At 48.6% G+C, this 22,901-nt stretch overlaps 1 protein-coding gene across 12 annotated transcripts in view; it reads right to left on the reverse strand.

Moving 5' to 3' along the window:
• PUM1 (pumilio RNA binding family member 1) overlaps positions 1 to 22,901 on the reverse strand; it is a 993,892-nt gene that overhangs the window by 373,359 nt on the left and 597,632 nt on the right. For all 12 annotated transcript variants that reach the window (XM_078681891.1, XM_078681883.1, XM_078681895.1 and 9 more), the window contains one exon: positions 12,149 to 12,292. In XM_078681891.1, coding sequence (XP_078538017.1) covers positions 12,149 to 12,292 — 144 coding nt within the window. The remainder of the gene's footprint in view (positions 1 to 12,148; positions 12,293 to 22,901) is intronic.

The raw sequence follows: 22,901 nt of genomic DNA on the forward strand, positions 1-22,901 counted from the left end.
TTGGCGTCGATATGGAGCTTTGACTGTTCATCATAGGATGGCTCCTGATACATAACGCATGCTTCTTGAGGATGGCTCGTTTTCCCAAGTGTCACAGGTGTGGATTGCTCAAAGCCTTTTGTTGGATCCGTTCCCTTAGGTTGTGCTGTTGGGGGCAGACCGAACTTTATGGCTGGCTTTGGGCCTAGTGTTGATACAGCATCGACGGACTTTTCTTTGTTGTCGTGCTTTCTACTTTGTGTGGACTTCGGTGCGGGCGTCTGAGGCGTGCACTTTTTAACAGAGTCGATTTGCTCCTTCGAGGCGCTTTTGGTTTTCGGCTCGAGGGCTTTGACCACCTTTTGTTTTTCGACTCGGTGCCTCGGTTCGAGGGACTTATGAGATTCAAGTCCCTTGTTTGTGTCGCCGGCCGTTGACGCCGACCCTGTCGGCTCGACGAACTTAGCTTTAGTGATGGCATGTAGCGCACCAATCTCTGGATCGACAGCTCTTGCGGTGGACCTCTTCGGGTCGTCAACACTTGGCCTCAACGTCGTTTCAGATGTGCTTGCACTCTTCGATCCGATGGCTGCCTTTAGCAGTTTCGGTTTCATTTTCTCCTCGGTACCTTTCAGTTTTGCTTTCTGGTGGGCGACCGATGGCTCATGTGTAATATTCTTAGCCGGGCCGAGACGCGGGGCTATAGAATGCTGAACACGATCTTGGCTAAGGTCTTTCGGCGATGCCTCGACCGGAGCCTTGGAGAGTGTAAGAGTGTCTTGTTTAGGCCCAGTACCCATTGTTGGGCCTGGTTCATCACTCGAGTAGTTGTCGACGGCTCCGATGGGGGACACGTCGTCCCTTACCTCTTCGATGTTTTCATCGTAAGCGACGTGTTCCTCGTCGACCTCATAGTAGTCGGAGGCGTGCTCCGAATCTGGATCCGACGTCTGTTGTGGATCCTCAGTGTCGACGATCTCCTTGTCGTCTTCATCAAAGATATTCATCGGGTCGGGCGCTGGCTTCGACATCGACTGTCGTGCTGCACGTCGGAGCCTAAGCGTCTTCTTGGACCGGAACCGAGCACAAGCGAAGCAGTTGTCCTCGTTGTGGTCGGGGGATAAGCACTTGTTGCACACCGGGTGTACATCGATGTGCGGGTATTTTGCGTTACAAAGGGGGCATCGTTTGAATGGACTCCGTTCCATCGACGATCGGGCCTTTGGTGTCGAAAAGGCCACACGACGCTCGACGTCCTGCTTCGAAAGAAACTGGAACAAGAACTCGGCACCGAACGAGAGAAACAATACCGACAACCCCGAAGGCCTTTTGGCCTTGAAGAAAAGTTTCCGAACTGGAGTTAAGAGAAGAACATCCGAACCCAATGGCGGAAAAAAACAATCTGAGGATGGAGAGGATGCCCATGTGCACAGTAGTCCGGGGGAGGAGCCACCTATATCGTGATACTTCGAAGACTCTTCCAGGACAACAATGTGCAATCATCCGGACCCAACACTAGGCGGCGATCTATGCATAAGATGTGAATTTAGCAGCCCACATGCCTCGAACACTGTCGTGTCCAGAACAGCTCAGATGAAGAGGAACTTCTGAGAGGGAATCAGGTGTGACTGCGGCACATTGATGGAGAACCACAGCGAATGCAGGAGGTCGGCTGTAGTCTGGAGGTGGGAAACGACTGCCTGGGGTGAGCCCGCTTCCAACAGCCAGTCGTCGAGATAGGGAAAGACTGACACCCATGATCTGCGCAGATGAGCTGCGACCACAGCCATCACTTTCGTGAACACCCAAGGGGTGCTGGTAAGGCCAGAGGGGAGCAAAGTAAACTGGAAATGCTCGTAGCCTATCATGAACTGCAGGAAATGCCGGTGAGCCGGCAGGACAGGGATGTGAAAATAAGTGTCCTGCAAGTCCAACGCTACCATCCAGTCTTGTGGGTCGAGGGCAGACAAGACCCAAGCAAGCGTTAACATTTTGAACTTCTCCTTCCGGAGAAAGCGGTTGACGTCCCTGAGATCCAAGATAGGACGCAGGCCCTTGTCCTTCTTCGGGACCAGAAAGTAGTGAGAGAAACAAACACAACCTACTTCTGGGACAGGAACGTGCTCAATGGCTCCCTTGGCCAAGAGAGCCGTAACTTCCTGCTGGAGTAGAGCCAGATCCTCCAACATGTGGTGGTATCTTGGTGGCATGGCTGGAGGGGTAGTCTCGAAGGGGAGGGAGTAGCCCCTTCGGACTATCTGCAAAACCCACCTGTCCGACGTGATGTTGCACCAGTAGGGGAGGTGATGGCGGATCCTGCCGCCCACTGGCGTTTGATGGGCCGGAAAGGTAGGACTAGGAGGGTTTGGAGGCTGCTGCAGAGGGGGGTGTTGGCGGACTGGCCCGCCCGCTGGCCCCCGGAACCACGAAAAGGGGCGAAAAGCAGACTGCACAGGGAGGGAGGAGAGGCCCAAGGACTTGGCTGTAGGCAGTGAGTCCTTGAAAGGCTCTAGTGTGTGGTCTGCTTTGTCGCCAAAAAGGCGTCGGCCAAATGGCATGTCGATCAAGGTGTTCTGGACATTCCCTGAAAAACCAGTCTACCTTATCCAGGCGTAGCGATGAAGCGCTACTGACGTTGAAATGGTCCTGCCCAGAGAGTCGGCAGAGTCCATCCCACAACATATTGCATACATTGCTGCATCCCTCCTGGCGGCAACAGCCTGGGAGAGCACTGACCGGGCCTCCTCCGGCCACTGAGGGGGTACGTGCGCCACCGTATCCCACGAGTGGGCATAACGGCCCATGAGACATGCAGTGTTTACGGACCGCAGTCCTAACCTGGCGGAAGAGAACATTTTCTTTCCAAGATGGTCCAGCTTTTTGGATTCAGTTTCCTGTGGTGCGCTAAGGAAGGCACTTTTGGAGGTAGAGGCTTGGACCACCAAGCTCTCCGTGGCAATCATCCTGTCCACGTGCCCTCGTGTTGGGCCTGGACCATGTGCCCAAAAGGATGTCGGTGAGGGCCTCATTAAACAGAAGCAAGGGCTCCAAAGAGCTCGCAGCCGGTTGAAGCACCTCCGTCAGGAGGTTAGTCCTGACCGCCACAGTAGGAAGCTCGAGTTTGAGAGCCTCATCGCCTTACGCAACACCACTGCGTATGATGCTCCCTCCTCCATACCCACGAGGAGGAAACAACATGCCACGGTCAGGTGAGGTGTTCAAACCACTGGCATCCCCCAATTCCTCACTCCAGTCCTGTTCACTCTTCTGGTCAGCCAGAGGGTCACCTGACCCATCCCAGTCCTCCTCCTCAGAATCTGGGTGCCATTCTGGTTGAAAAGGGGCAAAAAAACCCTCTTGGCCCCAGACGCGGTGCCGTGCGGAACCTGTCCGGCTCCACGTCGGGATGGAGGCCGGGGTTGACGCCGCCCAGGGGGTCGGCTGGCATCAAACAGAGAGTGGTACCGATCTGGATCCAGGCCGGGATCCAAGGGGGCCCGTCAGCAGGTTCGGGCCGCCAAAAGATTGCGTGCATCGCCTCGTAGAACGTACAAAGCTGGGTGGGAGTCACTCCGGGTCCCGGAAAGGGAAGGAAACGCAGAGTCGACTCTTCGGGCTCCGTGCGTAGAGCCGCGGGAGGGGCACCACCCGCGACCCTAGTCGGGTCGGCCGACCGACGAGGAGAAGTCGAAGAGCGACGATGCAACAGATCCAGAATTAGAGCCGCGAGACGAGAACTGAAGATTGCTGTGGACTTTTGGCGCCAAACCCTGACCGCCTGCACCAATCTCTACAATCTTGACCACGTGGCCCGTCCCGCAACTTATCAACTAACAAACTCCAGTAGATTGCCAGCCGTTTGAAAATTGCCAGCAATCCCCCTTGGAGATACTCCCCCTGCAGCCTACAGGCACCGAAGAAACAGAGGCCGGTTTACAGAGTTGTTGCTGCCCGGCCAGCCAATAGCAGCAGGCCCCCCACCCCCACTCCCCTCCCCCAGGAAGAGGTACCTGTGCTCCTTAAGGTCAGATCTGTTCCCCACAGAGGTAGAGAACACCAGGACCAACTGAAGCAGCACAGGACTGTAAGAAAGTGCCCTCTTTTTGCTTGGTTGCCACACCATATGGTGAATTTTGCTTTATCTCTCCCAGCCTTGACAGCTTGGGAGAGAACAGCCCATGGCTCCTTCGGGACCTGTGGCAGCACTTACGCAACCGTCTCCCAAAGGGAATGGGAGAAAGGGCCCAATAAGCATACGGCATTCACCGACTGCAATGCCTGGCTGGAGGAAGAAAACTTCTTCCCAAATGAGTCCAGCCTCTTGGATTTTCTCTCAGGAAGGGCAGAAGGGAACGCGCCCTGGGACGTAGAGGCGTGCACCACAAACATTTCTGGAGGGGGTGTTGGCTGAGGAACTTTGGGTCGCCCGGAGCTGGGCGATGACGGCGTGCAATTGTCCTATTCACAGGAGCTCCTGTGCTAGGATTTGACCACGTGCGTAGAAGGACATCCATAAGTGGCTCATTAAAGGGCAAAATGGGTTCGGAAGGGGAAACCCCTGATTGAAGCACCTCGGTGGGGAGATTAGTCCTGACCTGCACTGAGGGCAGCTCTAGTCAAAGGACCTCAGCTGCCCTCTTTACCACCATGGCATAGGATGCCCCTCCTCCGTAGCAACTGTTGGCAGAGAAATCATGCCAGTATCTTGGGAAGTGTCCAGTCCACTGGCCTTCCCAAATTCCCTATACCAGTCCAACACTTTCTGGTATTCCAGAGGGTCCATTGACCCCTCCCATTCCTCTCCTGAGCCAAGAACATCTTTAAAGTGCTCAAGTGACAAAATAGAACCTCTTGGTTCAATTGGTGCTGGAATCTGTGTCGAACAATGTAATTCCGGCTCCGTGTCGTCGGGGATGGGGATGACGCCACTGATGGGCACCGGCAAGGCTGCAGACACAGACTTCGGGGCCTCGCTTGTACTTGTTCCTCTTCTCATCCCTCTTCCCTGAGTGTCCCGAGGACCTTGAGTGGGAAGAAGAGGACTTAAGGCTCCGGGGGCGGTCCCGCAACCTTCTCTTCAAAGTTCGGGACCTCCGCAGAGTCTCGATGGACAGTGTCGGCTGCCAGGCCGCGTGGAGATTCATCGCTCTCTCCCTCTAGGCCTTCAGTGCCATGGCCCGGCAGTCCAAGCACGACTGAGTCATGGTCGCGCTCGAGACACGAGAGACAGACGGGGTGGGATTGGTGACCGACATTATGCTGTTACAGACACCGCAAGGCTTGAAACCGGTCTTCCTCAAAGACATCCCTCATACATGAAGTGGAAAAATGTTTGAATTCGACAAAAGTCTAGAAAACAATATGCCTACAAGCAGAAGAGGGGTAGCTCTTCCCGGATCAGCGCTTAACTTGTGCAGAAAGAAAAGAAGTGGCGTCCGTGAACCTGGTTGGCACCTATATATTGACCGCAACGTCATAACCAACGCTGATGAAGTCCTGCGAAGCCGATTGGAGCAACCAGACACCATATGCAAGGGGTATTGCTCAGCAAAAGTTTGCAGATCCAGACTGATGCCTGGGAAATTCAAAGGTAAGGAATCTGCAGCTAGAAGTCACCCCTGGACCTTGTTACTCAGATTCGACAAACTGCAAAAAAGAGGGACCTAAGAGCTTTGCAGCAGTTCAGAAGATGACGAATCACTTGGCGCCAGCCCTATCAGCCTGACTCCTCCTGCAGCGACTATGCTCCAAGAAACCGTCATGGACCGCAGCCAGCAATCTCAAGAACCCTGGAGGACCCTGAGCCCAACAAAGACTCTTGCCTCCCATGGACACCGGATTAGTCCAGCCAAGAAACCAACTCCAAGCCTCCGGATCCAGGTGGACCCGCAACACTTGCACCATTCTGCACCAGACGCCAATGGCCGGAGTCCAGGTGGCCCACCGACTCAGTGAAGTCTGCCCGGCCATCTGGCCCTGGGATCTAGCATTGGACGGCCTCTCCTGACCTCCCCCTCGACACCTGTAGCCTCAACCTGAAAGGGCCCCGAAACCGGGTCTGGTGAGAAAACCAGAGGCCAAAAGACACACCTGCTACCGCATGCCTTGGAGTAACCACCTGCATTCCCAGAGTATCTAACTTACATTCGTGGGATTCCTTGAGCCAGCCTTCGGAAGCAAGCTTGCAGCCGTTTTTCCTGAATATCTCCTTTGGTTTCAAAAGGGCTCCTGACACCTCCTTTGCACTCTGCACCAAGCCAACTGTGTGCCTCTGGTGGTGCAGTCTCAGTGCTCTTTGGTGGCTCCTCCAGTGCTGATCTTAAGCCCCAGGGCTTGTGTCGCTGATACACAGGAACTCACCTGTAACTGGTGCCTCTTCAAGGTGCCCCCAGCCTCCTTAGGATAACATTGGGCCCAGTGGCCTCTGCACCCGGCCGCCGCAGGTGGTGCAATACCTACCTTGGTCAGACACTGGCCCGGTGTTGACCCAAATCCCTCGGAGACAAATCGAGAACCACTTACTTACCTGTAAGTTGCTGACCTGTCTTTTTTCCTTTAGGATTGCATTGGCCTCTCACTGAACTGCATTAAGTGTGACCCTGAATACAAAGCATCTTTTTCTGTATTGAAATGCATTTTATGCACATGCAATGTATTGATTGATGTTATACAAACCTAATTCCAGTCATTTGAAAATATTGCAATTGAAAAGTACTTACCTGTAACGGAGTTCAACTTGATTCCTAGAAATAAAAGTAACTAAAGTAATATTTTTCTACAAACATTAGCCTGAAGTCAGTCATTGAGTGTGTGTTCTTGCCTTGTAGGAATGTGTACACCAAATGCATTCACACTACCCTCTGATATGCCTAACTGCTCAGCCAAGCTACCACTATATTGAGAGTAAGGTATTATCTACTTTAACCTCTGCCATAACTTTGGGGGCTCTACTGGACTCTGTGCACACTATAGCTCTTGTTTGTATAGTATATAGAGAGACCGCTTCCTACACTGGTGTACCAGAGCCCTTGCAGTAGCCAGTGTTTATTCAGCGTCCCGAGAGTACACCGCCAAGACAGACTATGTGAGACATTTGCATCAGAGAGGCAATCATCTATAGTGGCCTGGTTTGTCCCCATCTCCAGGGCGACCTAAAAAGTGAGAGCCTCCAACGCAAGCGACCTGCTGGACAAAACACCTCTACTCATGAGCACCACAGCCAGAGTATGAGCATACCGACAGTGCACCCTTGCTCCAGAGTCCCTCAACAGCCAAGACCCCTTTGGCTTCTGCCGGACTGTCCCCCCAGTCCTCACTTTCAGCCTTTTTCCTGCTACAGGTTTCCCCATTGACTTCGGCTACAGCGTTCGAGGCTACCCTTGAGACCAGCACCTTTGCACCCAGGCACAAGAGCAGATAAACCGAAACTGCTGGTGGTTCTAAGGACCTTGGCCCATATTTACCTCAAGTCCAGAAGAATCACCCTGTAACTCGATTGACTTAACTGATCCCAAAGATGTTGGTGTCTAAAAGGATATAAAAATCTATGCCGTTTTTATAAATTGGTCTCAAATTTCTGTATTAAGTGTGTGCTTCATTCATTGAGTCAGTGTGTGCAACAAATGCCTAACATTCTCCTTTGATGAGCCTAATAGGGGAGAGGATGTAGCCTTATAGCAAGAGCAGTCGACCTTGAAGCTGAGGAACCTGATTAGAGTCTCAGCAGGACGCTCAACATCCTGTGATTCTGGGCCAATCACTTCATCTTCCCGCGAGAACAAACATGAATGTGTCCATCTGTAACAAAACTGGTGCTCATGTAAAGCACTTTGATACCGGATATCTTCGAGTCGAGTATGCGCTATATAAAACTCTAAAAAAGAAACTGCTAAACCACACTGCCACAAAGTGCATTTGTGATTTTTAAAGAAAGCTCCTGTAAAATAATAAGGCTCGTCAGGACTATTTGCACAGTGCACCCCCTTAGGTGCATTATATAAATAGTCCGCTTCCTACAGACAGTCACCCTTTATATTTGGAATTTGCTACGGAGCAGCGATTAACAGGATATTACTTGCATCTCATTCTTACTTAGTCAAATGTGTCTTTTGGAGATATACACATTCAGATTGCTGATCAAGTAGGGATCAACACATTGTCAGTATTTGAGGTGGTAAATGAATAAAATATGAAGCCCCACCGGACAACTTATCCCCATTCAAATGTTCCCCAAATCTAATTCGCAGGTCAGACTACAAAGTAACTAGTAATCAGAAGTAAAAACTCAGATGTGGGAGAGAATATCCCGTTGCTGAATCAAGTAAAATTTCACTTCCGAGATCTGAATTGAGAGAATGGAGCAAATCCCACATCTTGGTCTGCCTCATACCTTTTTATAAGTGAAGTGTAATGTAAATATTTTGGAATCCGAGCCTCTATATAACAGTGTCAGCTAACTCCACGCCCGTAGTTAGTGCTGTGGTCGCTATATAGGCCTGGCTTGGCAGGTCGGGCTGGACCGTGCCCATGAGGAACAGAGTGAAGACTGATTTGAATATGGCTGGGCTTGAACTGGGTGGCAAAGTGAGCTAAATAACTATGATTGATATAACCCAGATCTAATAGTTCGTGAAGGGAGAGGTCTGAAAAGTTTCAGCACTCTGTCCATCTTATTGTGTTTGTATTGTTCACTTTAAGTTGGCAGGGTATGCCCAGACGTGGGTTCCCTGCTCACTTTGCCACTGGATTCAAGCTAGCCTGGCTGATGAGGGGTGCTAGCCTGAAACAGGTCCCAGGATGCTGGTTTCCGGTCCAGGGAATGCCTGGCTTGGCACTTCGAGATGGACTTTTCCCATGAGGAACAGGGTTAAGAGTGATTTGCACATCGCTGTGCCTGAACTGGGAAGGCGAAGTGAGGTAAATAACGATGATCGATTTAACCCAGATCAAATTGTGACCAGCGGTGTGTGTCTTAAAAGTTTCAGCGCTCCGTCCATCATCTTATTGTGTTTGCATATAGAGTTCAACACAATTAAAGTGCCCATTTTAATTTCATTTTCCAGAGCGTTATCCCCCTGCAGTTTGATAAACAGGAAATTTACTTCCATTATTCTGCCACCGAAGTGAACAGACGTGTCGTCATTTTAGAATCTAATATTGGGAAAAACCCAAATTGAATAAGATGCTGCTCTTTGACACCAGTAAGTAATCGGATTAAATGAAGCTCTCATTTGCAGGACAGATGTCAACACATCCTTATATATCAGACATATGTAGTCTTGATTCTGGTCTATCTCAGCACTTCGTCTTTTTCAGAGAATTAGTGGAATTCAGCATCATCATCATCTATGGGCATCTGGTCATTGGCTATCCTCCTCAGGCCCACTCTGAGAAACTTACCAACTCTAACCGCTTAATGATCGAATGCCAAGATAGAAGAACTTGCACATAACCAAAGCTTCTACTAAGTTTTGAATTAGATTGTTCAATCATAAGGAACTGCTTCAACCTTCCTCGCTCTTATCTCTCAGCAGGCCCTCTCCAGAGGCTCCATCAATTGAGTCTTAATGAGTGCCATGGTCAGTTGGCTGGAACTGACCATCTAGGCTTAGGGAAAAGGAGTCTCCTTAACATGGGCACTTGATTTTAAAGCAGTCACAAAACCCAGCAAGTAAAGCATTTTAGGCTAAAGAACTATATATTCTGGGGGCTAGATGCAATGGAACCCCCATCGTGTTGAGACTCTGCAGTCACAGCGGATTAGAGAAAGGTTCAGTGTCTATTTAGCTATTTAAATGAGGCTAAGGCAGTCCAGTCACAATTCCTCTTTTTTGTATACAAGGTGTCTTGGCAAATATTCAGGTCTAGAGATTAACTTTCACTCCATCAGTTAGTGTCACAATGAGTCCAGCCATTTCCTCCAAAGGTACCTGCTCCTCTACTCTTGTCAGCAGTGTCTTTGACCACATTATAAAGCCCCAGGTTAAAAGCAAGCACACCAAATCAACAGTCATCCTAACAGTCAGTGCGTACTTCTGTTATATTTCCAAAGGGAGGTTCTGTCCAAAAACCAGAACAATACCCTCACCACTCAGCACCTCAGTAATTGCAGCTCATCATCTGATGCAGTCTACAACTGGCAATGATTGAAGGGATAGCAGGGCAGGTACGACTTGTCTTCAATACTGATAGGATCACATCCTAAGGCACCAATATTCTCTCTCGGGGAGACAGGAACGAGCACCATCATGGAGTCACTATAAACAGCAGTGCCTTCCCAGGTATCTGCTTCACTTTGTCTGAAATATACTGGTCAGGATCGGTTCTCGCTTCGCTCTGTGGGCTCATTCACCATCAAGAGGTTTTCTCAACTCCTCAAAGATAGTCAAGGCACCAGTGAGGCAAAGAAAAGAAGCGTCCTGCTCAAGCAGAGGCCATGCCTCGCACCATCATCATGCACTCTTTCAAAGGGACATCAAAATGTACTCCTTTTTTTAATACTGGCTACTCTACTATCAATCCAGCCCATTAAGCGAACAGTTTGTGGCAGCAAAAATATAATGGGGGCACAGACATTTTTTCGCTTTTTTAGTTCTGGCATAAGCAAAGACCTTTTGATCTTACTATAATGATGGGTATAATATACTTAACTTTAGGGGCTTTCAGCCCTCCCACTACCGTATACAACATGGAACAATGGATGAGCACACTTCAATCACTGGCTAACTTCACTGTGCTTGACCATATTCTGCCCTTTCAAAAGGAGCCGATCCACACACAACGTAGGCCCCTTAGGTGCCGGGCACTACTATAGCAATGAGTGCATTTTGAAACCCAAAAATATTTTTGCTTTTAGCAAACATTTCTTGTTTTGAAAAATGAGAGTCTGACAACTAACCTAACAAAGTTTTGCAAAAAGCATGACAAAATAAAAGAAGCACTGACAAATGCAAAAGGCTGGCAATCAATACCAGACCTATTGGTTTTGCTAAGGCTTGGTTTATCAATACTACTCTGGGAAGACTCCCAACTGACTCGTCAGTGAAAGGTTCTTCACGTTGTAATTAGACTATTCCCTTCACAAATCTTTGACCGGTATGAAGAATGTAATGGTGTGCAATTCAGGGTTAGCTGGTGAATGGAGGGGTTAATTTGGACTGTTTAGAGTCTTTTACACAAAGAATTATGATTTTGTTGGGGTCATGGTAATATTAATTTCCAATATTCCATCCTGGTCTCTCACCTATAAACGGGGCTCATGGTGGGTGGGGAAAAGTCTCCAGCCCATTTCATTTTTTCAGCGCATATGTTCCCTTTCCAGGGTATAGCTCATCCCTCATGCAATTCCTGTATTGTGGCCATGCAGACCTCTGTCAGAGATTAATACAAAACACTTGGACCTGTCTAAACTGCTAGATTCCAAAAGGAACTGTGAATTAAGGCTCAATCCAAGGATCACCAGTTCTCCTTAGTCGAACACCATATCTCACGCAACTGAAGCACACTTGAGTGGTCGATAACATTTTGCTGTATAACAGCCTTTAAAATCAGAACAGACTTATATGTTAACCTCTATGACCATTTCTTGACATGCATTTATCTGATGAATAAGTACCACACACTCCACAATAAACAGATCTGGTCTATGTTCTGAAGATCTCATGATGAAGGTAGGGGGGAATCTATAAATAAACAGATGATATACCCACTACCAATAAAATCAATTGTACTGAGTGCAAGTATATATCATTCAGAGCACGACATAGGCTTGGATACAATAAGAAGATGCTACAAAGGGGAGAAAAGCTATACAAAGGCAGGTTAATAATGTTTTGTAGATGGCATAACAAAGTGCCAAACGTCAGAATAAAAAAACAAAGCAGAATTAGCAGGAATATTTTTTGTGGACAAATACATCTGGTAGGAAGAAAGGGACGACCTGTTCCTAGAGAAATACATTGACAGTCAACCTGCACTCTGAAGCAGGTCACTTCTAGGTGTTGTGTGTGATAATTTTTTGTAGCAATGATAAGATACTGAGCAGATGGCTCAGCATTTAAACCATTAAAGCAGCAAGCTGAATCTAGATATAACAGCTCAAAAAAAAAAACTAAGTAAAAATAAAAAAGATGAAATCTTAACTAATTTCCAAATAGGGAAAAATGCTTGCCTGCTTGTGCTGCAGAGGGACTAATAATGACAGGGGGTGGCGCCACCAGCCGGACAGGCCCTCCAAGTCCATTTCGTGCTCCAGTGTTAACCACCAGGGCTCCTGTTTGGTCATAGTATGCAGCCGGAGCCAGAACTGGGTAACCTATAATAATAAAAAAAAAAGGCAAGTTCTTCAGTTTTCATAAGAGGAAAACCAGTCTAATCCAAAGTACTGCAGCCGATGTAACTACACAGCTACATAAATATAAAACAATCTCGGCACTCTATCCCAGAAGAGGTGGGCTAGTGAGCAAATCAAATCATCCACTCATTACCAATTAAATCTACCAAACATTCTCCTGAAAAGATGTAATTACAGTACAACTTTAGCGGATAGTTCTAGAAAACGTATGTCTCTGTAACAGCGTAGCAGTTTGAAACTTCTAGATTTAAATATTGTGCATGATTCCACCAAAGCTTTATTTTGAGTGCAGGTGAAGCAAGTATGGCTTAGTAGGATATAAAGTGTTGGGTGACATCAGCCCAATAAGTAGTCTTCCATCTTCAAATAAGTTTTTCTTTATATACAAGGCTCACAATATTTTGTTTTTACTGATATTTACAGACCAAAAACAACATGTGTCCTGTCTATTTTTAAAAGTAGAAAAGTACAGAAAATAGTGCATCTTGCGAGTGACTCTCCATGCTGACCTTCATGAATGTCAATCAAACACCTGCACACACACACCGCATGAGGAACAAAAAATACAAAAAAAAACAAGCATTGGCATAGCCAATAAGTCTCGCCTTTGGGATCTTATAAGTGTTTAGCCGTGCAACATTTAATGTTGTTGCACCAAGGATATTGTGCTGGTCAACTAAACACTTATAAGGTCCCAAAGGCGAAACCTATTGGCTATGCCAATGCTTGTTATGTCATGCTTTGTTTTGCCTCTCTGTGCATTTTTCTGCAGCTTGTATATACCAGGGAACTAGAGCGGAAGCCATTGCAGCGCTTTACATAAAAACAGATATTACACAATGTCAGATTCAATTTTTCAGGCATGGGGAGATTAAGTGGTTTTCCCAGAATCGCAGTATGTCGAGCCAACGCTGAAGCTCCAACCTGGTTACCTAGCTCCAAAGTCGGAAGCTCTGGCCAGTAAGCCACAATCAGGGTAGAGCGAGGGGGGCAGGCAGAAGACCCATTAATGTTCAGCTCGTCATGGGCTCGATGTTCCAACATGAGCTTGAGTTGGGCCGGAGTCAGGCTTGAACTTTCAGTGGATCGCCAACCTTTAATCTGCTGAATGTCAATAAAGTGCCAGTGATGCAGGCCCAAGTAGGTGTGCGAATAACCATCTGAATTCGGTGCACGTTGTGTTCCATTCTTTTGCATCGTGCTCAAGATAAAGGAAATTGCCACATTTGGAGATGCAGAAAACGCAAACCAAATGCTATTTTAGAAACATGGTAGGAGTAAGTAAGTAAACTGAATTTCTAAAGCGCCTGGTTACACTAACAGTGTGTCCCCGTGCTAGTTTGTGGACTTGCGTGCAGCCCTCAGCGGCACCGCACCATCTGCTTTGACTCTAAAGGCATTCTTTTGGGAAGAGGTACGTTTTTAGCTCTTTGCGAAACGCCGTTTCCGAGGTTTCCGGGCGCAGCTTACTGGGCAGTCCATTCCACAGTCGGGCGGCCAGAAACCTGAATGACCTCCCTCCCATTCTGGCTCTTTTGACCTTGGGTACCTGCACAAGACCCGCCCCACTTGATCTTAATTGCCTGGTCGGGATGTGAGGCACTAGTAGATTTCGAAGAAAGCGAGGGCCTTTCCCCTGAATGATGCGATTGCACACACAAAAGCTCTTGAACTCTACCTGTTTTGTGACAGGCAGCCAGTGTAGCGCATCTTAAGCCCTACGAGAGGATGCTCTCCTAGGTAGCCCCAGGACCAGCCGTGCCGCGCATTTTCAATCCGCTGCAGCCTTTGCAAACATCTCACGTTCGCCCCCGGATAGAGGGCATTGCCATAATCTAATCTGGAGGTAACCAGAGCATGGACCAGTGACTTCCTAGCTGTTAAAGGGAGTAGGTCCAGAATCTTTCTTAGGCCCCGCAGGATACCAAAACATGCGCCCGCCACACGGCTGGTAGGGTCAGCGCTAGCCTGGCTGAAGTCTTTTCTGGTCGATAGAAGCTTTCAGCTACACTGTCCTCCCTTTAGATCCTCCCCACGCAAGGTAAGCCATGGGGTTCCTCAGGGCTCAAGTTTGAGCCCCACCTTGTTTAACATCTATATGGAACCCCTGGCTCGTGTGGTGGAGGCTTTTGGGGTGGACATTGTTAGCTACGCTGACGACACCCAGCTGGTGTTTAAGCTCACACCCGACCGTAGTCAAGACGCCATCAACTTCTCGAACTGTATGTCAGCAGTGGCAGTATGGATGAATGACAACTGCCTACGCCTCAATGGCGAAAAGACAGAGTTGTTGGTGGTCGGGAGAGCAACATCTACATGGTCAAGGCTATGGTGGCCTAGTGAACTTGGGGACCCCCCCATTCCGAGGGAGTCGGTACGTAACCTTGGCGTTATGTTGGACACCGACCTCTCGTACAAGACCCATGTTAATAAAGTCACAGGGAGATGCTTTGGCCTACTTAAGGTCCTTCGTAAGGTCTTAGACCTCCTACCTGCAGTAGCTAGAAAAACCATTGCCCACGCCCTAGTGACTCCACACCTTGATTACGGCAACGCCATGCTGTTAGGGCTAAGCCAAAAAGCATTTCACCAACTGCAGTGCGTGCAGAATGCTGCCGCACGTCTAGTGCTTGGCCTCCCGCGCAGAGCATCAGGGAAGTCTGCCCTGGCTAAGCTCCACTGGCTTCCTGTCAGGGAGCGTATTAAATTTAAAGCCCTCTGCTACGCACATCGCATAGCCCAGAACAAAGGTCCGGATTACCTTAAGAACCTTCTGGCCATACATCGCCCTACTCGTAATTTAAGATCTTCTGGCGCAATGTTGTTTAAAACACCTCGTATTCTCAGGGCCAGAATGGGCGGACGCTCATTTAGGCATTTAGCCCCCAAATACTGGAATGCTCTACCACTGAACCTTAGGATGGAGCCATCTGAAATAGGATTCCGGAGGAAATTAAAAACACTCTTTTTCCCCATTTCATAAACCCGATATCATCGGTCCTCTGTAGAATTTATCAGTGATTAGCGCGGGGACACACTGTTCTATGTGTAGCCAGGCGCTCTATAAATGACTTATTATTATTATTATTATTATGGTAGTCAAACGAGATCTTGGAATCAATCCAGACCCCCAGATTCCTCACCTGATCACTGGATACCGGGAGAGGCCCCAGAGTCTGAGGCCACCATGCCGACGTCCAGATAGAGGGGGTTTTCCCCACAATCAGTACTTCGGTTTTATCACCGTTAAGTCTGAGGAAGATGTCAGCCATCCAGACTGCCAGTTCTTGAAGGCACGATGCGAAGTTGCTAGCGGCACTCTCAGCTGGCTGTGTCAAAGCCACAACCAGCTGAGTGTCGTCAGCGTATGTGACCATCTCCGCACCATATTTTCCGGTGACCGTGGCCAACTGTGCCACGTACAGATTGAAAAGAGTAGGGCTGAGGCTTGACCCCTGAGGGACCCCCTGCTTCAGAGTGATGGCATCTGAGCGAAAGGGCCCCTGAGCCACTTGGAAGCTGCGCTCTTGAAGAAAAGACTAACCATTTCCACGCCAAGCCTGTCGCTCCCCCTCTACTAAGACACTGCAGCAAGGTGTGATGTGCCACAGTGTCAAAAGCGGCACTTAGATCCAGAAGAATAAGTGCCGCTGTCTGCCCTCGGTCCACATGTCTCCGGAGACTTTCTGTGGAGAAAAGTAAGGCAGACTCCGTGGAGTGGTGAGCCCTAAAGCCCGATTGCGTGGGGTGGAACAGTTAATGCTTTTCAATGTGAGTAGTCAGCTGTACATTTACCGCCTTCTCAGCAATCTTAGAACAGTAGGCTAAGAGGGAAATCAGTCTCAAATTATTAAGACATTCCATACTAATATTTGTTTTTTTCTTTAAGGGAAGCACCACTGCCTCCTTCCAGATAGGTCAATATGGACCAACAGCTCACTGTATGTGGCAACATCACAGGCTCCGGTCAGTCTGCAGCTCTGGGCTTGAAATTAAACTGGAAATCCATCTGTAAGTGGATTTTCTATCTTATGCATTCGCTTACCAAGTTATATATTCAATTGCGGATGCTACGTATATGTGCAGCGCTCATTCTCCCCAGCATATAGGTAATTTTTCGAGTCATTTCTAGAAGCTGGACAAGTTACAACGCTCTTGAAGCAAAACCCTTTTGCAGAGGTGTTACAAACCTGCCATGTTTCCCAGTTCCATGAATAACTTGAGAGCCTAGTCTTGGTGTTTCCTTAGCATTCTAGGGATGGCGATCCTAGTTTTGTCCTGGTTTCAGTGAGACTAAAAGGAGCATAATTCTTAGAAAAACTGTGCTCTTGCTATATATTCTGTACTAGAAAGTAGCAGAACCCTCCTAAATGCAAGTTTACAAGATGGCGCAATGGTTTTGACCTTTTTTTTTTTTTTACACAGCATTTAATTGAGGTACTACTTAATTTCAGACTGAGTGAATCAGAACTACAATACCCAGAATGCATTGGGTTGTGATCTGCCACCGAAGACCGCGCACAATATTTTACTAATCTTGCTTACATACAGGACATGTGCAGGTGTGATACACATGCCCCCATTCTCACTGCACTACCTCATTAAGCAATGCCCGGTGTGCAGTAGCTTTGCTCACCAAGAACGCCATGCGCAGCACAGCAGCATATACAGAACTGCATATAGTTCACACCAAGGAGTGTGGCTTTTCTGACACGTACACACGGGCCAGAACATGTGTGCCCAACCTGTGATGCAAGAAACCAATCCTTGCACCACACTCGTGGTACACCTTGGCTTTATTGAAACAAAGGTGATATCCTGCACTCCTAAAAATATAAAGTTAGTGAATCAAACGTGATCAAATGTAATCAGGTGCTGTCCCCAATCCCGACCAGCTCCTTTCGAGTACAATATATGACTAAAGAAAAACAGACACTGTTTTGTAAGGGACGCACTTTTTACTTGCCCTGACGGTGCTCAGTATGTTTATGCCTTTAAACATTCGTATTCAATCCGAATCTTAAAATATAGCACAAATAAATCAGTCAAAAAAAGGTATAACAAACAAATGCCAAATACACATTCAAATAAATAAATGATTCTTCTTGTTCTTGTCTTTACTTTCTTAAACGGGAGAGGTGTGGCGCCGCGGCCAGGGCGACTGACGCTGGAATCTGGGGACCACGGTTCGATCCCCGGCTCCGGCGGCAGGTTAGCCCAGCACCAGGTGACTCTGGGCAATAGCTCGCTTAATCTTCCCGACGGCCCCCAGCGCCTAGAGACCCTTACGGGTGATTGTGCGCTTTACAAATGTGGACTTTACTTTACTTTAAACTTGTTCTGGTTCTCTTCACAGCATGGAAAACGTTCCATACATTAGGCTCATGGGATATTCACAACTCCCAATGCATTTAGGTTAATAACCTTCTTCAGGGGGATACTAAAAGTAATGATGAAAACAATACTTGTAATCTCAAGAAACCAACTTATTGTGGTTAATACACTGTTCTCAAAGGATTAGGCAAGACCCGAACTCATCACGTGTGTGGTGTTTGTTGTTTAACGTAATCACTGAACGGTGTATCCAACAATGTTGGCTTGGCTTTAACAATACCTGGAAGTTTACAAATAAATCTATACCATCTACGCCGGAGAGCTCCTGATTTTTTTCTTTGCAATACAAGAGTCCTAGTCATGATAACAACAAGACTGCGAATACCAGAATGCAAAGCAAAAACACAATGCTGGTAACTTCTCCAACTGAGTATGCTACGGGGGTCTTAGGTACGGCGATTTAAAAGAGAACGGAATTGCTGACCCACGTTTTTGATAATGCTGCTCTAACTATAGGAAGGAAGCTGAACTTTAAACTACAGTGCACTTTCAATGCCCATGTGCTTTGCGAAACCACGTACCTGCCTTCCCATTCAAGGCCCCAATAAAAGTCACGCTTTAAAACACACAGCTCGGTTACCTCATCAGGGCCCCCTTCAATCTGCTTAAACCTCAAACGACTATGGAGTCCCTAACTTTAAGAAATGCCGGTGCTTACTTTGCGCAGGAACTTGCAGGTAATGGAACCGGCACTGGTTTTTGGGAACCACTGCCATGAGCTTATTTTTCCTCATAATTTGGCGACAAGCAAAAGAGAAAAAGGGACTAAAAAGATACAGAAATAGCGAGATGTGCAAAAGTGAGAAATAGAGAAGACGTAGGGAAGTGGAAGAAAGGAGGCATAGGATGAAATACATAGCTAACGTTATCTAACCATTCGACAGCACCAACTTTGCGGTCATGAGAAACCTGCACTTGGGTGTTTTTTTTCTCAAACTAAGCACAGACGAAGTGCCCAAGGCTTAGAGTCTCTTTCTCTCACCTTGTCCTAGCAGGGCAGTCAACAGCACGGCCAGTAGCCCGGTCCTCGGGTGGCACGGGGAATCCATCAATTTACAGACAGGCAGGACTCGAAGGGGCTTCTGAGAGGGACCAGCACGCGCACCCGCAGCTGAAGAGCGGGGCCTACCTGGCACGCGATGATGCAGAGGGCTCCGGTGCCTCGAGACTGGCCTCCCTTGCCGAGGAGGACTTTCACAGCTCTCCTCGTGGGACACCTGGGGGAGGTGTGCGGTGCTGCGGAGGCGAGCAGAGTCAGTCAGATCTGGTGCCTGGACCCAAGTTAAACGTATTTAGCATGTGTCCTGCAGCCTGACAGCCGCCCCTCTCGCCTAACCTGACGCAATGTGTCTCAGGGGACGACCGATATTTCACAACCCTTTTCATGCCAACCCAACTTCAAGGCACGAAGGCAGAGGTCTCCAGTGATTTACTCAAAACTTTCACTCTACCTCTAACTCAAACCTGATGATAGAATTCTGATACTGTGAAGTGTAAGTCTATACGAGACGTGATGGAAAAAGTTTCTGTCCGGGAAACCTTTTTATGTCTATAGTGGTGTTATCTATAAGCAATGCGGAATAACGGGAAAGTGAAACAAGGGCGGTACGCAAAAGTGAAAGCGACCACGTTTGAAGCTGAAAGTGCACGCTGTGCTTAATGAGTCATGACTAGGGAGGAATGCCCAGCTCCTGCGGACCCTAGGCCAGGGCAGAGAGAAGGCGGGACATGCACCCGCCTTTGGCCAATTGCTTGCTGTCTTTCTTAGAAAGATGCATGAAAAGGTCAATAGAGGGTGAAGAAAAGAAAAGCACACGCACGTGTGTTCCAAAGTTTAAAGCCCTTACTAAAATGTCTCGCAGAGCAGCACATGCGCGCTGTCTCAGGCGAGGCCTAAATAACAGGCTGAGATTTCTTTAAATATACCTGTATTATGTTAACTTATTTTTGTATAGGATGCTAATATTTAGATGTAGGTGCTTTTTTTTTATATTGGACTGCTTCATTGCTTAAACATGACAGGCAAACTATGAGTGGAAGTTTATCAGTTAAATAAAAGAGAAAATGTATGACTGGATATGAATAAATAATACAATTGCCTAACAAATGTAACAAGATCTGGCCTTCCTGCACTCCTTCTGAACATGCTACTTACCTTTTATTAAGGAAATTGCTACTTACCCAGTACGCATCTGTTCTAGGCATGTAGAGCTACAGATTCACATGCTTTGCGTAAGTCTGCAACCTAGTGTTGGGTCCAGAAGATTGCACTTTGTTTTTGTTCGAAGAAGTCTTTTCCAGTCACGAGGTGGGTGACTCCTTTCGGTGCCAGTGTGCATGGGCATCTACTCTATTGTTTAGATTGTTTTACCGCAGAAACTGAGAATGGAGTTAGTAAGAGTATAATAGAGATGTCAATGAGTGTGTGTCTAAGTAAGATAGTACTGGAACAGGAACAGGTACCCAGGGAGGTGGGAGTGCGCATGTGAATCTATAGCTCTACATGCCAAGAACAGATGCGTACTGGGCAAGTAGCATTTTCCGTTTGAGGCTTGTGAGCTGTAGAACACATGCTTTGCATAGAATATACAGCAGTAATCTCCCAAAGCGGTGGCTAAACTGTAGCTGTTGTAGTCGTTTGAAATAATGTACGCAGAACTGCCTGGCCTACATTACCTTGTTGTCTAGCTAACATCTACACAATAGTGTTTTGTAAATGTGTGTGGTTAAGACCATGTTGCAGCTTTACAGATGTCATCTATGGTAATTGCGAGAAAGTGCCATCTTTCTTGCACTGGTATGCCCCCACTTCTTTCTGAACTGCTGATGTAATTTGACTGAGTGTGCCCTGGGTTCCTGCCAACCAGGTACCCAGGGCCTGTGTTCCTTCCCTAAAAACTGTGTTGAAACTAAAATCCAATTGGCATCTCTGGCCACCTATCAGCACCTAGTAAATGGTACCCTAGGTACGCAGGGCATGATGACCAGAGAAGACCCCTGAGGACTGCAGCACTTATTATGCCACCCTCAGGGGCTCTGTACCCTGACACCCACACACTGCCTTTGCAGGCTGAGTGTCTAAGTACAAAACTAAACAAAGAGGTGACATGGCGCACATCCCTGTATGCCATGCCCATAGAACCCACTGCCCTGGCATACTTCAGGCACCCCTCTAGCTGGGTATCCTATGCCAGAGGTGTGGGCACAGGTGCATGAGCCCTGTGCCCCTACAGTACCAAGGGCCATTCCTGGGCACTGTAAGTGCAGTGATGCCATTAAGAGTATATGGTGCTGGGAGGTCGTCATTACAAACTCCACAGCACCATAATGGCTACACTGAAGACTGACAAGTTGGTACCAAACTTCTCAGGACATTAAACCCGCACAGATGCCAGTGTGGGATTTAATCTAAAATGCACCAGAGGGCATCTTAGAGATGCCCCCTGAAAACCTAACCTACAATCCACGTCTGGGCTGAGTGGCTGCAGAGGCTGCCACACAGCAGACATGTTGCTAGACCCCTGGGTGGAGAGCCCCCCGCTCTCCTGGGCCTGCAACAATGCACATCCTGGGCGAGGTGCTAGGTCTCCTTCTCCAGGATGGGAAGGGGGAAGCTTCAAAGGCATGCCGCCTCTGTGAGCTCCTCCAGACCATTTGCTGTACCCAGCAACTGGCCCCCACCAGTTCTGACCCCCACTCTGGCGCGAAGACTGGTGGGAAATACTATGTCAGGAAGGGGGGGGGTGCCAGCCTGTGCCAACCCCACCCCTCAGGTGGGGGGGACGAGGTGAAGCACGACCCCCGGGCTCCGGCCATCTTGAAGGAGAGCCCTGCCCAATCACAGCTAGGCTCCTGCCCCCTCCCAGAGGAGAGGAGCAGGCTAGGGGGTGTACCTACCCCAGGACAGGGACCTATTGGGCCCTTCCCTTGCCCTACCTTTAACTCCCCTAAATTCAGTATTTAGGGGCTACCTGAACCTTCCTTCCTCAGATCCCGAAGAGAAAAAGAAGAAAGACTAAGAGGAGGAGGACCCGTTGTGCAGCTGCCAACAACAGGACGGCAACAACTGACTTTGCCACAGCCCTACCGGTCTGTCGATCCTGAAACCTGCTCCTGCCTAAAGCCCGGCGACTTCTGTGGACAGCAATCTTGGGACACCCAGAGGACCTGCCTGCCTTGACCCTCTTAAAGCCTCGGACTCCCATCAGCAGAGGCTCTGCTGCAACAACCCCCCTGGTGCCAGCCAGGAAGCTCCGGACCAGCCCACTCTGCACCCGCCGAGCCCGGCCCGTGCCCGAGTGATCCAAGACCACGAGGACATCCCTCCGGCGACTGGGACCCGAAGTCCAGTGCCCAATGACACTTCTTGACGAACCAGACGACGCCTGCAGACTCAGAACCAGGCCCTCCCCCCAACCACGACCAGCTGAGGGTAAGCTTTTCCGACACCCAAAGACACCCCTGCACCCGGCGCCCTACAGCCCCTGTGCCTCCCTTTGGGGTACCTATCTGTGCTCCAAGATCCCAACTTACCTCTCCACGTGCTGGTCGCCCCTGGAGAGTCTCCGCCCCAGAGCCTGCAGCCTTTGTTCCCTTTTGACCTTTTCCATTGGATAACATTGAGCACCCGAAGGCTCAAAAGCACCCTGCACCCAGCCGCCAGAGTACTGCTGGCTGGGCCACCTTTGTCCTATACTGCTTCCACCTTAGTCCTAAGCAAGTGACCAGGAGCCTAGCTCCCACAGCCGCGTGGCCTGCTAGCCAGCAGCCACCAACCGGAGGCCCCCTGTCCCCATTGGATAACATTGGGCCCAACTACCTCTGCACCCGGCCGCCCCTGCGCCGCTCAGGGTGAACCATCTGTACCTACCTGACACTGGGGGACCCCTGAGTCGATGCCCAGAACCACAACTTCACCAGTCGAGTACTCGCCAGGAAACCGGTAACTCACTTACCTGCCATTGAATAAAATTGATTGGTTTGACTCGAAAAATCTTCCAAGTGTCTACTTTTGAAAACGTAAAATATTCATATAAAATCATCCGAATTCCGAAATACTCACCTGTGATCAGGAGAGGAGCCAGTACTGTACCATGTAGCCCAGTACTGAACTGCAAAAGTAATCCCTAGCGGGTTTACTAGTAACTTGTATTTTCTCCATAGTAATCCATTGCCT

The sequence above is a fragment of the Lissotriton helveticus genome, chromosome 3_1, assembly GCF_964261635.1.
Source record: "Lissotriton helveticus chromosome 3_1, aLisHel1.1, whole genome shotgun sequence".
Lineage (NCBI taxonomy): Eukaryota > Metazoa > Chordata > Amphibia > Caudata > Salamandridae > Lissotriton > Lissotriton helveticus.